A 17,936-nucleotide genomic window follows, 5' to 3' on the forward strand; every position below is an offset into this window, starting at 1 on the left:
GAAACCAGAGAATGGAGTTGTTAGCGCTGGATGCTGTAGAGAGAGCCCCCAGGGAAAGGATTGGAAACTAGCTTGAATTTAACTTGTGATACTGGCGATCTTGAGTACATTCTCACTAATGGGTACAAAGGCAGAATACGGTGAATTAAAGAGTAAGCCATGAAGAGTTTTAATGGCTTCATAGTAAAAATGAAAATTGAATACAGTCAGCCCTCTGTATCTGTGGGTTCCACATCTGTGGATTGAGCCAACCTTGCATTGAAAATACTCAGAAAAAAAATTCGCAATGTTTCAAAAAGCAAAACTTGAACTTCCTACATGCTGAATACTATGTTGAATCCACCTGAAACAAGTAATATGTAGACGTTGTAAGTAATGTAGAGATGATTTACAGTACATGGGAGGATGTGCGTAGGTTATATGCAAACCCTACACTATTTCATATAAGAGATTTATTTGAGTGTCCATGGATTTTGATATCTGCAAGGGTCCTGGAACCAATCATTTTTGATACCAATGGACAACTGTACACGTCCACTTAGAAATTGTTCCCTTCACATAGCTAATACCACAGGGAAGTGATATGGGGAAGGTATGATCTGGATTAAAATTTTATTAATGAAAAAAGCCAAACTCTAAAATATGTGAAGAGACTTATTCTGAGTCAAATATGAGGGCCATGGCTGATGACACATCCTCAAGAGGTCCTGAGAACATGTGCGTAGGTGGTTGGGTTACAGCTTGATTTTATCCATTTTAGGGAGACAAAAGACATCAGTCCATACATTTGAGATATAGATTAGTTTGGTCTGGAAAGATGAGACATCTTGAAGTAGGGACTTACAGATCATAGGTGGATTCAGAGATTTACTGATTGGCAATTGGTTGAAAGAGTTAAGTTATTGGCTCACGCCTGTAATCCCAGCACTTTGGGAGGCCGAGTCAGGCAGATCACGAAGTCTGGGGTTTGAGACCAGCCTGACCAACACGGTGAAACCTCGTCTCTACTAAAAATACAAAAAACACACATACACACACACACACACAAAGAAAACATGGTGAAACCCCATGTCTACTAAAAAGAAAATACCAAAAAAAAAAAAAAATAGCTACAAAAATACAAAAATTAGCCGTCTCTACTAAAAGTAAAAAGATTGATGGTGGTATGTGCCTGTAATCCCAGCTACTCAGGAGGCTGAAGCGGTAGAATCACTTGAACCCAGGAGGCAGAGGTGGCAGTGAGCCGGGATCATGCCACTGCACTCCAGCCTGGGCCACAGAGTGAGACTGTGTCTCCAAAAAAAAAAAAAAAAGAAATTATCTAAAGACCTGGAATCAATAGAAAGCAGGGTCTCGGTTAAGATAAGGGGGTAAGGGGGTGTGGAGACCAAGGTTCTTATTACGTAGATGAAACCTCAGGTGGCCGCCTTTAGAGGCCATAGATGGCAAATATTACCTATTTACACTTTTAAAAGGTGCTAGACTCTCAGCTAATTTCTTTGGGACCAGACAAAGATCGGGGAAAGGAAGAAGATTCTCTACGGAATGTAAATTTGCCCCCACAAGAGACAGCTTTGCAGGGCCTTTTCATAATGTGTTAAAAATATTTTGGGGTAATATACTTCAGTTTCCTTCAGGGCTCGCTGTCTGTCATGTGATGCTATACCAGAGTCAGGCTGGAATTTGGTGTCTTTTTGCTATAAAGAGTCTGTTTTGTCTAACTTAAGGTCTCTGTTTTAATGGTAATGCTGGTCAGTTGTGCCTGAATTCTAAAGGGAGGAGAGTGTAATGAGGCATGTCTGACCGCTTTCCCATCATGGCCTGAACTTGTGTTGTAGGTTTCTTTGGAATCCGCTTGGCCTAGAGGAGGGGTCCATTCAATCAACTGGGGGCTTAGAATTTTATTTTCGGTTGACAGTCTTAACTGTTATTTTCACAGGACTCTGCTTCAAAAACGACGACCACCTCAGGCAGGAATATATCCAAGCCTGACTCCTGCGGTTTGAGGCAAATAGCTGCTCCAAAAGCCAAAGTGGGGCCCCCTGTTTCCTGTTTGAGGCGGAACAGCGACAGTAGAAATCTCAGTGCTGATCGAGCCGTCTCTCCTCAGAGGATCAGGCGTGTGTCCAGTTCTGGTAAGAATAAAATAGTTCAGTAGTTTATGAGTTGTTTGAATGTAAAATTTGACAGTCATGATTATAGGTTTAATGCATTCTGTCACTAAAGCATTTAGCCTTTTGTGGACCAGCATCCTGAGCAGAGAAGGTCGAAAAACAAGATGACAGCACGTCCCTTTGAGCAAGGCAGAGGCTAGTTGAGGAGAGAGGTATAGGGGTATAAACCATCTTATAAGCTATTCAGAAGGATGTGTACGTAAATATACAATTGGGTGGCTGTTGTCAATTTGAATCATTTCATTCATTTTTTTCAAATGGTTAAGTGCTTAACAATACCAAAATGTTGTACTGTAGGTCCATAATATGCTGTCAATACAGGTGAAGAGATTAATTTTTAAAAAATTTTACTGAAAGATGTATTATAGATTTAGGGGGATATGAGGGTGACTAAAAAGTTAAAATTTTTCTAATCTGAACTTTTATTTATGTTGGCTTGTATCTTGTAATTTGTAATTTTAAAGTCATGTAAGGCCAATGAAATCTGAGCGCCTCAAGAGTAGCTATTAAGTATCATACTACATTTGGCAGATGTATGGATTTGTGTTGATAAGAAATGGGAAAGTCAGCCCTGTGTCACAGGGATGGAAAGCCTGCTAGCCATTGCAGGTGACTGAGAACAGGTTGCAGAGAACACACCTTATTGCTGCAGGTGCAACCCTGAACACATTAAAGTCATGTCAAATCAATTTAGAAGTAGGTTCCCTTATAAAAATAGTGATGTGCCCACACATGTGAGAATGTTTTACGGACACTAGTGAAAGCCAGCAAATCCCAGAAGATCTCTGTATCTCCCTCCCATTTAGTATTTGTAGGTTTCATTTTTTCAGCCCTATCATGAAGCCTCAAGCGTGAAAGCCTGTAATGCACAGAAATGTTTTACGGGCTGTTCATTTAGATTCAGGCCTGGCGTCAAGGTCAAGGAGACATGACCACAGAGGTGTGAGTGGAAGAAGAGGGATTTGCAGCACAAGTCCATCCCCAGAGGAACTAGCTGGAAAGAGGAATTCATTAGTTCGGAGTGTTCATCATTTGGGAGAAAAACAAGCCAAAAGCCACTGGGAGAAACAGTGATTCTTATTTGGGATATTGCCACACTTGGGGAGTCAAGGCTGAGTGAGATAAAAGCTCTGGTCCTGGCTGGGTGCAGTGGTTTATGCCTGAAGTCCTAGTGCTTTGGGAGGCCGAGGTGGGAGGACCACTTGAGGCCAGGAGTTGAAGACCAGCCTGGGCAAGAAAGCAAGACCCTGTCTCTACGAAAAATAAACAAATAAATGTATTTTAGCTGGGTATGATGGTGTGCGCCTGTCGTTCCAGCTATTCAGGAGGCTGAGGCAGGAAGATCACTTGAGACCAGAAGTTCAAAGCTGCAGTGAGCTATGATCATGCCACTGTACTCCAGCCTGGGCAGCAGGGCAAAACCCTGTCCCTTGGTGGGGAAGAAAAAGCTCTGGTCCTTACTGTAGTTGTCCAGTAAGGCTCATGGTGTTTGCAGAGACTGTGGAGCTCCCCTCCTCCTCTGTGAGGAACACCTGTAGCTTGGTGGCATAGGAGTGTGGTCCCTGGCGCCTGGCCTGCTGTTAGGAGCCCCGTGTTTTGGTTCCACTCTGGCCCCAATACACTGCCTGAGCAAGTCTTTCACTCTCCCTAGGCTTTGGCTTCACATCTGGAAAGTGTAAGTGTCTGAGAATCAAAGACTCTGTCAGCTTTTCCAGTCCTTGCCTTTCTAGGGACAATTTGGAGCTCACCTCGTTTTCTGAGTAACTGCTGTTCCTGGTATGATTCTCTGAATTTCGTGGCGCTTGAATTCCAGAAAACCTACGTGCACATACTTTTAAGAAACGAGGCCAATACCCAGGATACATTGAGAAAGAGAATCCTTTTATGTAGGCAGTCAGTCCCACCCAGCCGGGAAGCGGTTGTTAAGTCCTTTCACCCTGCGTTGCATAATGTATCTTAGAGAAAAGTGGATCTGTTTAGTCTTAGCGAAAAGACAGGGCACGTTGTTGAGCGTTTATCATCCTGTGTCAATGAGCTTGATAACTGAGGTATGCATCCAGATTTTTCAGTCTAAGTTAACGACTAAATTACCTTTTTATACTGACTGGTTTTCTGTATCTGAATGGAAAAATGTAATGTAACCAGAAACATTCTGGATTTGAATTTGAGTTTTATATTTGACTGGTTAGAAGACTTTTATGGTCTGAATATTTGGGTCACTCTACATTAATAGGTTGAAACCCCAACCCATAATTTGATTGTGTGTGGAGACAGGGCTGGTGAGGAGGTGATAAAGGTTAAACGGGGTCCTAAAAGTGGGATCCTCATCCAGGAGAGGTGGTGCCCTTAGAAAAAGAGGAAGAGATGCCCTAGGCATGGTGGCTCCCACCTGTAATCCCAGCACTTTGGGAGGCCAAGGCAGGTGGATCACCTGAGGTCAGGAGTTTGAGACCAGCCTGGCCAACATGGTAAAACCCCGTCTCTACTAAAAATACGGAAAACAATTAGCCGAGGGTGGTTGCAGGTGCCTGTAGTCTCAGCTACTCAGGAGGCTGAGGCAGGAGAATCCCTTGAACCTGGGTAAGGGGAGTTGCAGTGAGCCAAGATCATACCATTGCACTCCAGCCTGGGCAACAAGAGCGAAACTCTTTCAAAAAAAAAAAAAAAAAAAGAGGAAGAGACACTGGAACTGTCCTCACTATGTGAGGTACAATGAGAATATGGCCATCTGGATGCCAGGAAGAGGGCCCTTGCTGGGAAGCAGATCAGCTGGCACCTCTGTCTTGGACATTCCAGCCTGCAGAACAGTGAGAAAACAAATTTCTGTTGTTCAAGACACCCCATCTGGTATTATTACTATTATGGCAGCCCGAGCTAAGAAGACTAATTTGATTCTACTGTATTATGTTTTACAGAAAACTTAATAGCAACTAATTTTTTGGGATGCTCTCGATAAATTGAGAGATGTGTCTTGAGGGGGACAAGAAACTTAATCTCCACAGAGTTAGAAGTAGAACAGAAAAATCAAGGAGCAGAAACAATGTGCTTTTAGATCACTGTGATCCTGTTGCCATTGATTGTACAATGAAGTGTTTGTGTGTATTAGCAAATTGAAACCAAATGGATATCCACCATACTGACTCACAGTTACTCTGCTGAAAGGTAAGCAGCAGGAATGTTCCAGCCAATTTGGGGTTTTCAATAAATCCTTTCAGAACACTTAAGTAGAAAACCAGACCCAGTGTTGAAACAGCCATTTTCTTGAAGCTTTAAAATGAATGTGAGAAGGAATTGTAATTAAACCCAATGGAGCTGTTCCTTTTTCCTTTTTTTTTTTTTCTTCTTTTTTTCCCCGAGACGGAGTCTTGCTCTGTTGATCAGGTTGGAGTGCAATGGTGCAATCTCGGCTCACTGCAACCTCCGCCTCCCGGGTTCAAGCGATTCTCCTGCCTCAGCCTCCCGAGCAGCTGCGATTTACAGGCACCCACTACCACGCCCAGCTAATTTTTTGTATTTTTAGTAGAGATAGGGTTTCACCATGTTGGCCAGGCTGGTCTTGAACTTCTGACGTCAGGTGATCCACCCACCTTGGCCTCCCAAAGAGCTGTTCCATTTTACTTGTCAAAATGCAGATATTTATATGATACCAGATTATAAGAGATTATAACAAACCAAATCTAAAGTGCCTTTGCTTCTTTGGAAATGTACTGAAATAAGATGAGATAGTGATGAAAATTATTTCTAATAGTAATTATTATAATGTGAATGATAGCAGCTCACACTGTTAAGTGTATGTCAAGTTTCAGGCTCAGTTTTAGTAATTTCATCTGTAAATTCATTTAATCCTGGCAATAACTTTGTGAGGCTTATCCCTGTTCTATAGACAAGGAATCTTCCACAGAAAAGTTACATAATTTGTCTAATGTTAAACAGCTGGAAAGTGGCAGAGGTGGGATTCAGACCAGCCAGTGATGCTATTAACTGTCACATTATTAATCTCAATACTATTAGTATGAACACGAGTTTTGTTTTATTTATTTGTTTATTTATTTTTGAGATGGAGTTTCATTCTTGTTGCCTAGGCTGGAATGCAAATGATGCAATCGTGGCTCACCACAACCTCCCCTTCCCTGGTTCAAGCAGTTCTCCTGCCTCAGCCTCCCGAGTAGCTGAGATTGCAGACACGAATCACCACACCTGGCTAATTTAGTATTTTTAGTAGAGATGGGAGTTTCTCCATGTTGGTCAGGCTAGTCTCGAACTCCCGACCTCAGGTGATCCACCCGCCTCGGCCTCCCAAAGTGCGGGGATTACAATCATGAGCCACCGTGCCTGGCCTGAGTTTTATTTTTGATAATAAAATAAAGTCTAACTTTTTTTTGTTTTGTTTTCTGTTTGTTTTTTGAGACAGTGTCACTCTGTTGTCAAGGCCAGAATGCAGTGGCTGCACTATAGATCACAGCAGCCTTGAATTCCTGGGCTCAAGCAATCCTTCTGTCTCAGCCTTCCGCGTAGCTGGGACCACAGGTGTGCCTCAGCATGCTTAGCTGATTTTTATTTTTTCTTATAGAGATGCGGTGGGGTCTCGCTTTGTTGCCAGGCTGGTCTCGAACTCCTGGGCTTAAGTGATTCTCTCACCTAGGCCTCCCAAAGCACCAAGATTACAGGCATGAACCACCACACCAGGCTAACATTTAATTTCTTAAAAATTAAGATTCTTGTTGCCCAGCTGAGTGGTTTAGAAACTGTGGCACTTTTCAGGCCTTGGTTTAAAGCTTGATGTCAGTTTACTCTGATGTAAATGATTTTATGTGGTTATGGGAAATTAATGCTGCTTCAGGAAAAATCGCTAATGCATGCCGGGCTTAATACCTAGGTTGCTAGGTGAAGCCAACCACCATGGCCCACGTTTACGTATGGTACAAACCTGCACAGCCTGCACATGTACCCTGGAACTTAAAACAATAAAACATACAGTAATCATAAAACTAATGCTGCTGAATAAATAACTGTTCAGTAAATCCTTCATGACCAATCCAGACGTCTTCAGAGAGACCCGCCGTCACTCTGTTTTGGAGGCAATATCAGCTCTTCCCAGGTTTTAGATGATAAATATCTGTGTTCTTCTCTGCACACATGCGGTTGCCGTTTCGGTGGCCAGCCTGAGCCAGGTAGGGTTCCAGAAGTAGCACAGGATTCCCTCCCTGCCCCATGACTCCGGAGAGCTAACTGAGGAGGGAGAGTGCGTGTTTGTGCAGGAAACACAAAGCCGCACAAAGAATGGTGATGGGTGGGGAAAAGGCCCTGTAAGAAGAATGTCCAGGGGCGGGTCGGTGAAGAAAGGCCTCCTGAAAGAGATGGGTTTTAGTTTTCTTCTAGAGAAAGAGAAACCACATTTCCAAAGGGCAACTCTTTGTTTCCATTGAGTTTATTGTGGATTAATAGAGTAAATTCCTTTCAAGACATTAGTTAGTCCGAAACTTGCAGTGACTTGCCTATCATCACAGGTTTCTCTTCTTTCTTGCTAAGGTATTTCCTTCGTGGTTTATGTAAACTGATTTTTTTTTTCATTCATTTCGTGTTAAAGAGAATTTAAAATCTTCTTCAAATTACTTTTATATCCTTTTAAACTTTTCTAGGTGAGAGTTTGAGAGAGATAGTAAGCAAAATTACGAGAGACTTTTCACATACTTGAATAAAGTAATTACTAAAAATCAGAAGTTATTACTCAATAAGTTATTCTAAAAGCCACCTTGAGGACGGCCATGGTGGCTCCCATCTGTAATCCCAGCAATCGGGGAGGATGAGCTGGGAGGATTACTTGAGCCCAGGAGGTTGAGACCAGCCTGGGCAACAGAGTAAGACCCTGTCTTAACAAAAAATAAAGTTAGCTGGGCAAGTGTCACATACCTGTAGTCCTTGCTCCTCAGGAGGCTGAGGTGGGAGGATCACTGGCCAGGAGGTTGGGGGTTCAGTGAGCTATAATTGCACCACTGCACTCCCAGTGGGGTGACAGAGCAAGACCCTGTCTCTAAAATGTGAATAAAATTTAACATTAATGTGTCACTAATAGGTGTTTGTATATTTTTATGTGATTAAATCACTTTCTTTAGAGTATGTCTCAGGATCTCTTTTCATAAAAATAGTATTAATTGCTAACATGTTTTGAGTGCCTGTGTCCGCCAAGCACAGCCTTGTTTTAAATGCATAGTCTCATTTAATTCTCACAACTCCTAGTAGGGATACTGTGATTATCCCCATTCTACAGATGAGGAATTTGAGGGTCTGAAAGCCTCAGTAACTTGTCCAAAGTTACACAGTGGGGTAATTGGTGTAGATGGGAAATGGGCCGGGTATTCTGGCCCCACAGTCTGTGCTCTTGACCCTGGTTCTTTACGTGCATGCAGGAATCTTGACGCACTCGTGTCTTCTTTCATGGACGTGAGTGAACTCTTCATTAAACCACGTGTGTGTGAAGGAGAATGTGGGGAAGGCTGGCTTGTGCTAAGACTCTTCTAAGTACTGGAATGAAGCGCACAGAAGAAACCCATTCCTTCCATTAAGAACCTTAAATTCTAATAAGGGGATTAAGAAATAAATGCATTTTGGGATTCATGATGATGGAAAAGATCAAGCATTTACAAGTGGTGATTCATGATGATGAATCCACAAATAAAGGAGAAACGGCCGAGCACAGTGGCTCACGCCTGTAATCCCAGCACTTTGGGAGGCCGAGGCAGGTGCATCACTTGAGGTCAGAAGTTCTAGACCAGCCTGGCCAACATGGTGAAACCCCATCTCTACTAAAAATACAAAAATTAGCTGGGTGTGGTGGCGCGTGCCTGTAGTCTCAGCTACTTGGGAGGCTGAGGCAGGAGAATCTCTTGAACCTGGGAGGTGGAGGTTGCAGCGAGCTGAGGTTGCACCACTGCTTTCCAGCCTGGGTGACAGAGCAAGACCCTATCTCAAAAAAAGGAGGAGAAAAAGAAAAAGAAAGCAGTGACGGAAATTAGATTTTTAAACGGGTGATCAAGAAAGGCCTCACTGAGAGGGTGACATTTGGGCAAACACTTGCAAGGAGGGGAGGAGGGAGGCTTTTGGAGGTCAGGTGGGAGGACTTTCCAGGCACAGGGACCAGCCATGCAGAGACCCCGAGTGAGGCAGGGTGTGGGGTACGCAAGGAACAGTGAACCACCCACTGTGTGTGGTGTGGGCTGGAGGATGTGGGTGGGCAGAGGAGGTCAGGACCGACCAAGCAGGGCCATGCGGGTGCCTGTGAGGCACATGTCCTCTTTTCATCCTCACAAACATCATCGCTTGTAAATGCTTGATCTTTTCCAGGCATTTCACACAATTCTCACTTGGCAGTAATTATGGAGAAGATTGCTTTGTGGAATGAATCATGAGTAGGCTTAATATGTCATAGTGCAGGCTTGCCCATTCATTCAAGAAGTGCTTAGGGTCCCTGCTCTGTGTTGGGCAGTGTACTAGATTCTGAGACTACAAACAGGATTAAGCAAATATGCCCTCTTAAAGAGCTTACTGGTTGGAGGGTGAGGGGATAAGGGGGTGTCTGAGCAAATCATTCCAATGAAAACTCTTGGCTCTTCAGATTCCAGCTCAGCTGTCCTGGCCTCTCTGCTACTTTGCATTTATAGTGCTGTATGCTGATTATTTCCTTACATGTCTGTCTCCTTCTAGACAGTGAAATCCATAAGGATAGAGTTCAGCTCTTAGTTATTTTCGTATTTTCCAGTGCACAGTGTACTGGTTACACAAAAGGTGTTTAAAAACATTGCTTGGCTTGATTTGAATGGAGACCTGTGCGAAGCACTGTGTATCCACAGTAAAGGAGCAACACTAACTCATTGTGAGGGAGAACTGGAGGAGAGGCGGTGACATTTGAACTGTTTGGAATGCCCTGCAGGAGTTTGGAATGTGCCTTGCCAGTAGAGGAGGCTGCTGGGGTTCCCGAAGGTGCAGATGTGGTGTTCTCAAAAGATACCGTGTGCTTGAGGAACATCAAGGCCAGGGTCAGCATGCCCTGCTGGACACAGCAGACGTGTCCCGGGGTCAATGAGATGAGCCTCTGCCTCAAGGGAGATTGAGGCTGATGAGTTCTAATACTCTAGACACAAACTTGCACAAGTGCTACACGTTTTTTGGGAACAGATGGTAGAGTACATATTTAAAATAATTTGGAGAAAGTGTCTGGTCACTTCTGTTAGTGGTGAGCAGTCCCAAGTGTCTACCCACCACTTCATGGTGGGTCATGAAGTGAAATGTGGAATAGAGTAGCAAGAAGTTTTCTGGAGGAGAATAGTGAGTTTAGTTCGGGGTGTGTGAAATTGGAGGAGGCTACAAACTGGGAAGCACCTCAGAGGGGTATGTGCAAGCTTGAAGTTTAAGAGTAAAAATACGGAGAGACCAAGGAAACCATCAGAAAAGAGCTGACATAAAAATATAAGGACAGGCTAGGCCAGTGGCTTCTGCCTGTAGTCTCAGCTACTAGCTACTTGGGAGGCTGAGACAGGAGGATCTCTTGAGCTCGAGTTTGAGTCTACAGTGAGGTATGATTGTACCACTGTACTGCTGCCTGGGTGACAGAGCGAGACCCTCTGAAAAGAAAAGAAAAGAAAGATGGTGTGAAGTTTTGAGGTCTCAATGATCTCACCATCTCATTGCTCAATGCAGCTCTGCTCATAAACCTTGACTCCTAATGAGCCAGGAGGCTCACTGTGCACCTTCTTTTGTTCTTATGAGGCATTATTAGCATGAGTGTCAGATGGTAAATAAATTTGCTGGTGTACATGTGAAGACCCTTGTTCATCTCCTTTGCATGGCAGCTGGGAAAAGGAAGCAACGCCTCTAAGTCTTTGATTTATTCCCCTCTGAATTTAAATGTTCCTATAGTTATGGGACACGTGTTCCAGGCCTGTGACTAAGGCAGTTATTTTTGTTTAATCCCCACCTGAAGCCACAGACATCTTGTGAACGTACTTGCAGAGGCAGGTACTGACAGCATCACCGAGAATGCTGCGCTTCTCTGCAGCTCAGGGCATCGTGAGAACCTTGCTTTGTGGGACTTTTTGCTTCTTTGTCAAATTACTGCACTCTTCAGACTTGCTGTGTTTTTGTTGTGACTCACCTGTGTTGCTGTGCCTTTGTCTGGGGAGCTTACCCTTGAATTTAAGCAAACGAAGATAGTTATACGGAGTCCTATGGCCTTGAGGAACTCTAGAAGGTGGAATACTAAAATCACATTTGCAAGATATAAATGTAGAGTGTTACTGAAATACACTGTGTTCTGCAACATGTTTACTTAATAGATGGAGAGCGTATGCTAGATAAGTCATGTACCAGACACTGAGGGATTGTGGGATGCGTAAGACATGGTTTTTGCCTTCTTGGTATTAACTGCCAAACAGAAGAGCTGACAAGTTCTTCTCTCATCACATTTGTTCTTATAATAGTAATATTTAATAAAAAGAACTATAGGATTTTGAATGAGGGTGTAATTACAAATACCAAAGTTTGCTTTATTTTTTTCTTTCTGTAAGATAGGAGATTATATAGTGTAACAGAGTTACACTCTTAAATAGGTAGGGGCCAGACTTGGTTTAATGTTGATGCTTTGTGCTGTTTAACTTTTGCCCCCCGAGATCTGAAAAATAAGGAGGATGTACATGGATTGAGATATTTTTCTCTCAGTACTCTGAGTTACGGCTCATAGTACAGAATGTAGAGATTGCGGTCAAAGTAAGTACAGATGGAGTGAAAATACAGAGGAGGGCCAGCAGGTGATTAGAACACAACAGATTGGCTTTCTGGCAGTCAACGAAGAAGAGGCTGACCGAGAGCCCCTTGTCAATGTCAATATCAAGAAAGGGATGCGGGGCCCTGTTTTATTCTTTACTTCTTGTGTCTTGAATTTGACCAGGCAAATTGGATAGTTTGTCAAGTTTACTCTCATCCCAGTAGGCTATTTTAAAGGTATAGCATTTTAAATTAAAAGTGAGAAAATAAACACCTGTCATCTTACCACCACCAAATAGCTTTTAGCTTAAAAATTTATGACTATTTGGTACCTTTTTTTTGGCATATTCTCATGCACATATGTTTATGTATATAATGGAGACAGTGTCTGCTGTTTATTTTTTTGAGACGAAGTCTTACTCTTTCACCCAGGCTAGAGTGCAATGGCACGATCTCAGCTCACTGCAACCTCTGCCTCCGGGTTTAAGCGATTCTTCTGTCTCAGCCTCCCGAGTAGCTGAGATTATAGGTGCCTGCCACCATGGCCAGCTAGTTTTTGTATTTTTAGTAGAGATAGGGTTTCACCATGTTGTTCAGGCCGGTCTCGTGCTCCTGACCTCAGGTGATCCACCCACCTCAGCCTCCCAAAGTGCTGGGATTACAGGCGTGAGGCACCATGCCCAGCATGGATCATATATAGTCTTGAAAATCATAATTAGGATTTTGACTTTGAACTGGAGTGACTTAAATGTTAATGGGATCACTCTGATAGTTGTGTTGGGAGTAGACTGGATGTGGGTGGGGTAGGAACAGGGAGATCAGTTAGGAAGGGTTGCTGTGATGACAGCAGGAGGTTATGGTTTCTGGGGACCCAGGTTGTGGCAGTGGGGCCTGGTCAGATTCTAGGTGTGTCCTTGAAGGGAAAGCCAGTGAGGTTTGCTTAGATTGGATTGAGGGTGAGAGCAAAGGGAGGAGTCACGGATGACCATGACCATGTTGGTGTGAGCAGTGGAAGAATGCCGCAGCCTTTACCTGAGAATGAGACTGGATGGTGGAAACATAGATGTTGGGAAGGGGAGATCTGAAACTCAGTTACATTGAAATGATTGATAAGAGGCCCTGTGGAGTAGAAAGCTGGATGTGCAAGTTTGAAGTGCATGGGAGAAATCTGGTCTACGGATATAAATTTAGGATTCAGCACCATATAGAGGATATTTAAAGTCACCAGACCGGATGAGATCCCCAAGGCAGTAAGTGTAGAGAGCACAGGTCAAGGATAGCTCTGGGATGCTCCCTAGACTCTCCAAAGTCAAGAAGGAACAGCAGGAAGGTAGGGGCATCCCAGAAGCCGAATAAGGAAAGCCTTTCAACGAGAAAGGAAGAACCACAACTGCATCCAATACTGCTGGCAGGAGAATGGCGCAGTTAAGAACACAATTTGCAGCAGGCGACAGAAACCCAACTGGTGGACGTCAACCAGAGGCTGTGTGTGTTTATTCTTCGGGAGGGCTAGAGGCAGGCCAGGTTTGACGATTCAGAAATGTCCTCTCTCTGCCTCTCCGCTTGTCTCACGTGAGCGTGTGGCTTTGTCATTGGCTTTTCAGTTAAAATATGGCTGCTAAGAGTTCCGTGTGCATGCCACCACTTCCTGTGACTGTGTTCAAAGGCTGGAAGCAAAGGGCGGCATCTCGGGGCAGGGACCTCCTCCTCTCCGTTTATTGGGGACACACATTCAACAGCTCCCCGCTCGCCCTCTCATCCTTATGTCTGATTGGCACAGACCAGATCTGGCTCTTGCCCCTACTGGCATGAAAGATGGGGAAGCAAGTATTTGACTTTTTAAACTTTTCTATGAGGTTAAGCAATGGAGATGGGGATTAGGAATGACAGTTGGCTCACCAGGGAAGGTGTTAGACACAGTGAGCTTGAAAAAACAAAAGTTATCAACTCTTTTTATTCATTCTTTTGAGAGCTTTTGCTCGCTTACCTTTAGGGGCATAGGATTTTTTGTTGATCTGCTGCTGTTCATTTCCTTGCTTGTTGTTTTTATGTCTTTTTATTTTGCATATGGTGATTTCTTAATTTTTTTTCACTTTTGTGTTGTCAAATATCTTGTTTTCTTTATCTTTTCCTGTGTTTTTATGCATAATAAGATGCTTCCTACTCAAAAAGAAGACTGACCTATATTTAATTATTGTGTTTTATGGTTTCATCTTAAGCCCTTTGCTTTGTAATCCAATTTAATTTATTTTGGTGGATGGTGAGCACTAATAGCTAATATTTGTATGGTACTTTGTGCCAGATGCTATTCTAAGCATTTTTTTTTTTTTTGAGACGGAGTCTCGCTGTGTTGCCCAGGCTGGTGTGCAGTGGCGCGATCTCCACTCACTGAAGGCTCCCCCTCCCAGGTTCACGCCATTCTCCTGCCTCAGCCTTCCGAGTAGCTGGGACTACAGGCGCCCGCCACCGCACCCGGCTAATTTTTTTTTGTATTTTTAGTTGAGACGGGGTTTCACCATGTTAGCCAGGATGGTCTCGATCTCCTGACCTTGTGATCCGCCCGTCTCGGCCTCCCGAAGTATTGGAATTACAGGTGTGAGCCACTGCACCCGGCCTAAGCATTTTAAAATTATAAATTTATTTAATTCTCACAAGAACCTGTGAGATAAGGACTACTCCTATCAACCCCATTCTTACATATGAGAAAACAGAAGTGCAGAGTGGTAAGGAACCTGCTCACTAGGCAGTGTGAGGTGGCGCCGGGTTTGAACCTAGACGATCTGCCTTGAGATTGTTAGCTTTTAACCACTATACTGTTCTGCTTCTCAAATTTTAATTTGATAATTCACATATCTTAATATCACCAATAAGTGTTTTTGCTGGTTTAAGATACCTCCTTTATCCTTTTTTTTTTTTTTTTTTTTTTTTTTTTGAGACACAGTCTCGCTCTGTCGCCCAGGCTGGAGTGCAGGAGTGCGATCTTGGGTCACTGCAAGCTCCGCCTTCTGGGTCCACACCATTCTCCTGCCTCAGCCTCCCAAGTAGCTGGGACTACAGGCGCCAGCCACCACGCCCAGCTAATTTTTTGTGTTTTAAGTAGAGACGGGGTTTCACCGTGTTAGCCAGAATGGTCTCATCTCCTGACCTCGTGATCCGCCTGCCTCGGCCTCCCAGAGTGCTGGGATTACAGGCGTGAACTACCGTGCCCGGCCCCTATCCTGAATTTTTATATTTCTGAGATTTATATACCACCTTATTAATGGTGTCAGTATGGTTTTATTCCAGTAAGACTTTTGTTTTTTTAATATCGTACTCTACTTGCACAAGTTCCTTTTTTTTTTTAACTTAAAAATTGTGGCAAAACATACATTGCACAGAACGTGCCACTTGAACAATTTTTTTAAATGTACAATTCTGTGGCATTAAGTACATTCATGTTGGCCGGGGGCGCGGTGGCTCACGCCTGTAATCCCAGCACTTTGGGAGGCCGAGGCGGGCGGATCACAAGGTCAGGAGATCGAGACCACGGTGAAACCCCGTCTCTACTAAAAATACAAAAAATTAGCCGGGCGCGGTTGTGGGCGCCTGTAGTCCCAGCTACTCGGGAGGCTGAGGCAGGAGAATGGCGTGAACCCGGGAGGCGGAGCTTGCAGTGAGCCGAGATCGCGCCGCTGCACTCCAGCCTGGGCTGGGCGACAGAGCGAGACTCCGTCTCAAAAAAAAAAAAAAAAAAAAAAAAAAGTACATTCATGTTTTTGTGCAGCCATCCTCCGTATCCATCTCCAGAACTTTGTTTTCCCTTTGGAATCCTGTGTCCATTTTACTAACCCTCAGTTCTCTGTTTCTTTCAGCGCCTGGCACTCATCATTCTATGTTCTGTGTATATGCGTTTGACTATTCTAGTAATCATGAAGGAGAATCATACATTATTTGTAACTGGCTGATTTCAGTTAGCACCGTGTCTTCAATGTTATCCATGTTGTATCATGTGTCAACTTCCTTTTTAAGGCAGGAGAATATTCCATGGCGTAGCTGTACCACCTTCTGTTCATTCATTCACCTGCCTGTGAAAGTTGTGTTGCTTCCACATTTTGGCTATTGTGAATGATGCTGCTGTGAAGATGGTTGTACAGATACCTGCTCGGGTCTTTCACTTTTTTTTTTTTTTTTTTTTTTTAAAGACAGAGTCTTGCTCTCTCGCCCAGGCCAGAGTACAGTGGCACGATCTCAGCTCACTGTAACCTCCACCTTCCAGCCTCAAGTGATTTTCCTGTCTCAGCCTCCCAAGTTGCTGTAATTACAAGTGCCCACCACCACACTCAGATAATGTTTTATGTATTTTTAGTAGAGATGCAGTTTTACCATGTTTGCCAGACCGATCTCAAACTCCTGGCCTGGCCTCAGGTGATCCCCTGCCTCCACCCCGCAAAGTGCTGGGACTACAGGCGCGAGCCAGCACGTCCGGCTTGCTTTCACATCTTTTGGATCTGTACCTAGACATGCGGTTGTTGGATTATGTGGTAACTTCAGGTTTAATTTTTGGAGGAACCACCATACCATTTCCACAGTGGCTACACCATGTTACATTCCCCCTAGCAGTGCACAAGGGTTCCAGTTTCTCCGTTTCCTTGCCAACACTTGTTAATGTTTTGTTTTTGCTGTTTGTTTTGATGATATCATCCTGGTAGGTACAAAGTGGTATCTTACAGAGATCGTGATTGTGATTCGCATTTCCCTAGTGACTAGTGGTGTTGAGCATCTTTGCATGTACCTAGGAGCTATTTGTTATCTTCTTTGGAGAAAAGCCTATTTGAGTCCTTTGTCCACTTTTTAAATTGGGTTGTTTGGTATTTTTGTTGTTTAATTGTAGTCTTAATGTTTTTCTGTTGTAAATTTTTTTTGGCTATTCTTAATTATTCTAGATGACTTTAACATGTTTTAAAAATTCAATTTCCCCTATTTAAAAGCAATCACATACAGGTTCAGATTGGAATGGTATTCCATAAAATATCCATTCATGGAAGAATTCACATGTGTACACTTGTTCAGAACTTTTTCTCATTTTTATAATTTTCACAACAGAATAGCACTTTTTGATAAATTTATTCATAGAAACAGTGCGTATGTGTGTGTGTCTATGTGTGCAATTCCTTTTTGTGACTAAGGGAATTCTTTTTCTGTTTTTTCCTGGCACATAGGAAATATATGGATTTTGTGTAATACTTACTTGGTAAGAAGCCCATCAGGTTTACTTAATACTTATACAGTGGTTACCATTGAAGCTAAATTCTTAAACGTGTATATTTAGTGTTGAGAGAATTTGGTCCCTTAAGCTTAATTGGAAGTGGACCTGCAAACACGGTTTTGAGTATGTATAATTTGTTTTTCTTGTAACTTACTGTTAACTTGTTTGTCACTTTTAGGTTTCCCCTGTTTTTGTAATAATTGCTAGTTACTGTAGATAATTACTCTTCAGGTAACTGTCCCTATGTAGTTGAGTTGTGTTTAAGAAACCCAAGGTATAATGATAGCTGGAAACATTCTCTGAATTAACTGGAAAAAAAATACATATTCTCATGTCTTGTATTTTGACTGTGTCTGTTAATTTGGCATTTTCTGTTTCTGACCTTAGTAGTTAGTGGCCTTGCAACTTGCATGCCTTACTGATATATTTCAAATGGACCTCAATAATCTTTTCATTTTCTAGTTAAAATTCTCACTTCTCTAACCCTGGCAGGTGCCGGTATACTAGCTTCCTTTTTCCCTGATTTCAGTCTTCAGTCAGTTCTGCACACTGCTACCACACAATCAAGTTCTGATGTAAATGCTAAGAAAGCCTCAGTCTCCCCCACCCCTGCAACACACATCTTCCCACCATATCCATCCCTAACAATTAAGGTCTAAAATTATGAGTCTGGCATTCAGTGCCATATCTCACCCAACTGTAAACTACCTACTTCTCCAGCCTCATTTTCTTCTTCCCCATGATACCTGTATTCCTACTAA

General features: G+C 43.2%; 1 protein-coding gene across 7 annotated transcripts in view; it reads left to right on the forward strand.

The window, feature by feature from the left end:
* Positions 1-17,936, forward strand: part of MTUS1 (microtubule associated scaffold protein 1) — a 162,831-nt gene that overhangs the window by 57,847 nt on the left and 87,048 nt on the right. For all 7 annotated transcript variants that reach the window (XM_050801935.1, XM_050801933.1, XM_050801940.1 and 4 more), the window contains one exon: positions 1,940-2,135. In XM_050801935.1, the coding sequence (XP_050657892.1) occupies positions 1,940-2,135 (196 nt within the window). The remainder of the gene's footprint in view (positions 1-1,939; positions 2,136-17,936) is intronic.

This window comes from Macaca thibetana, chromosome 8 (genome assembly GCF_024542745.1).
Source record: "Macaca thibetana thibetana isolate TM-01 chromosome 8, ASM2454274v1, whole genome shotgun sequence".
Lineage (NCBI taxonomy): Eukaryota > Metazoa > Chordata > Mammalia > Primates > Cercopithecidae > Macaca > Macaca thibetana.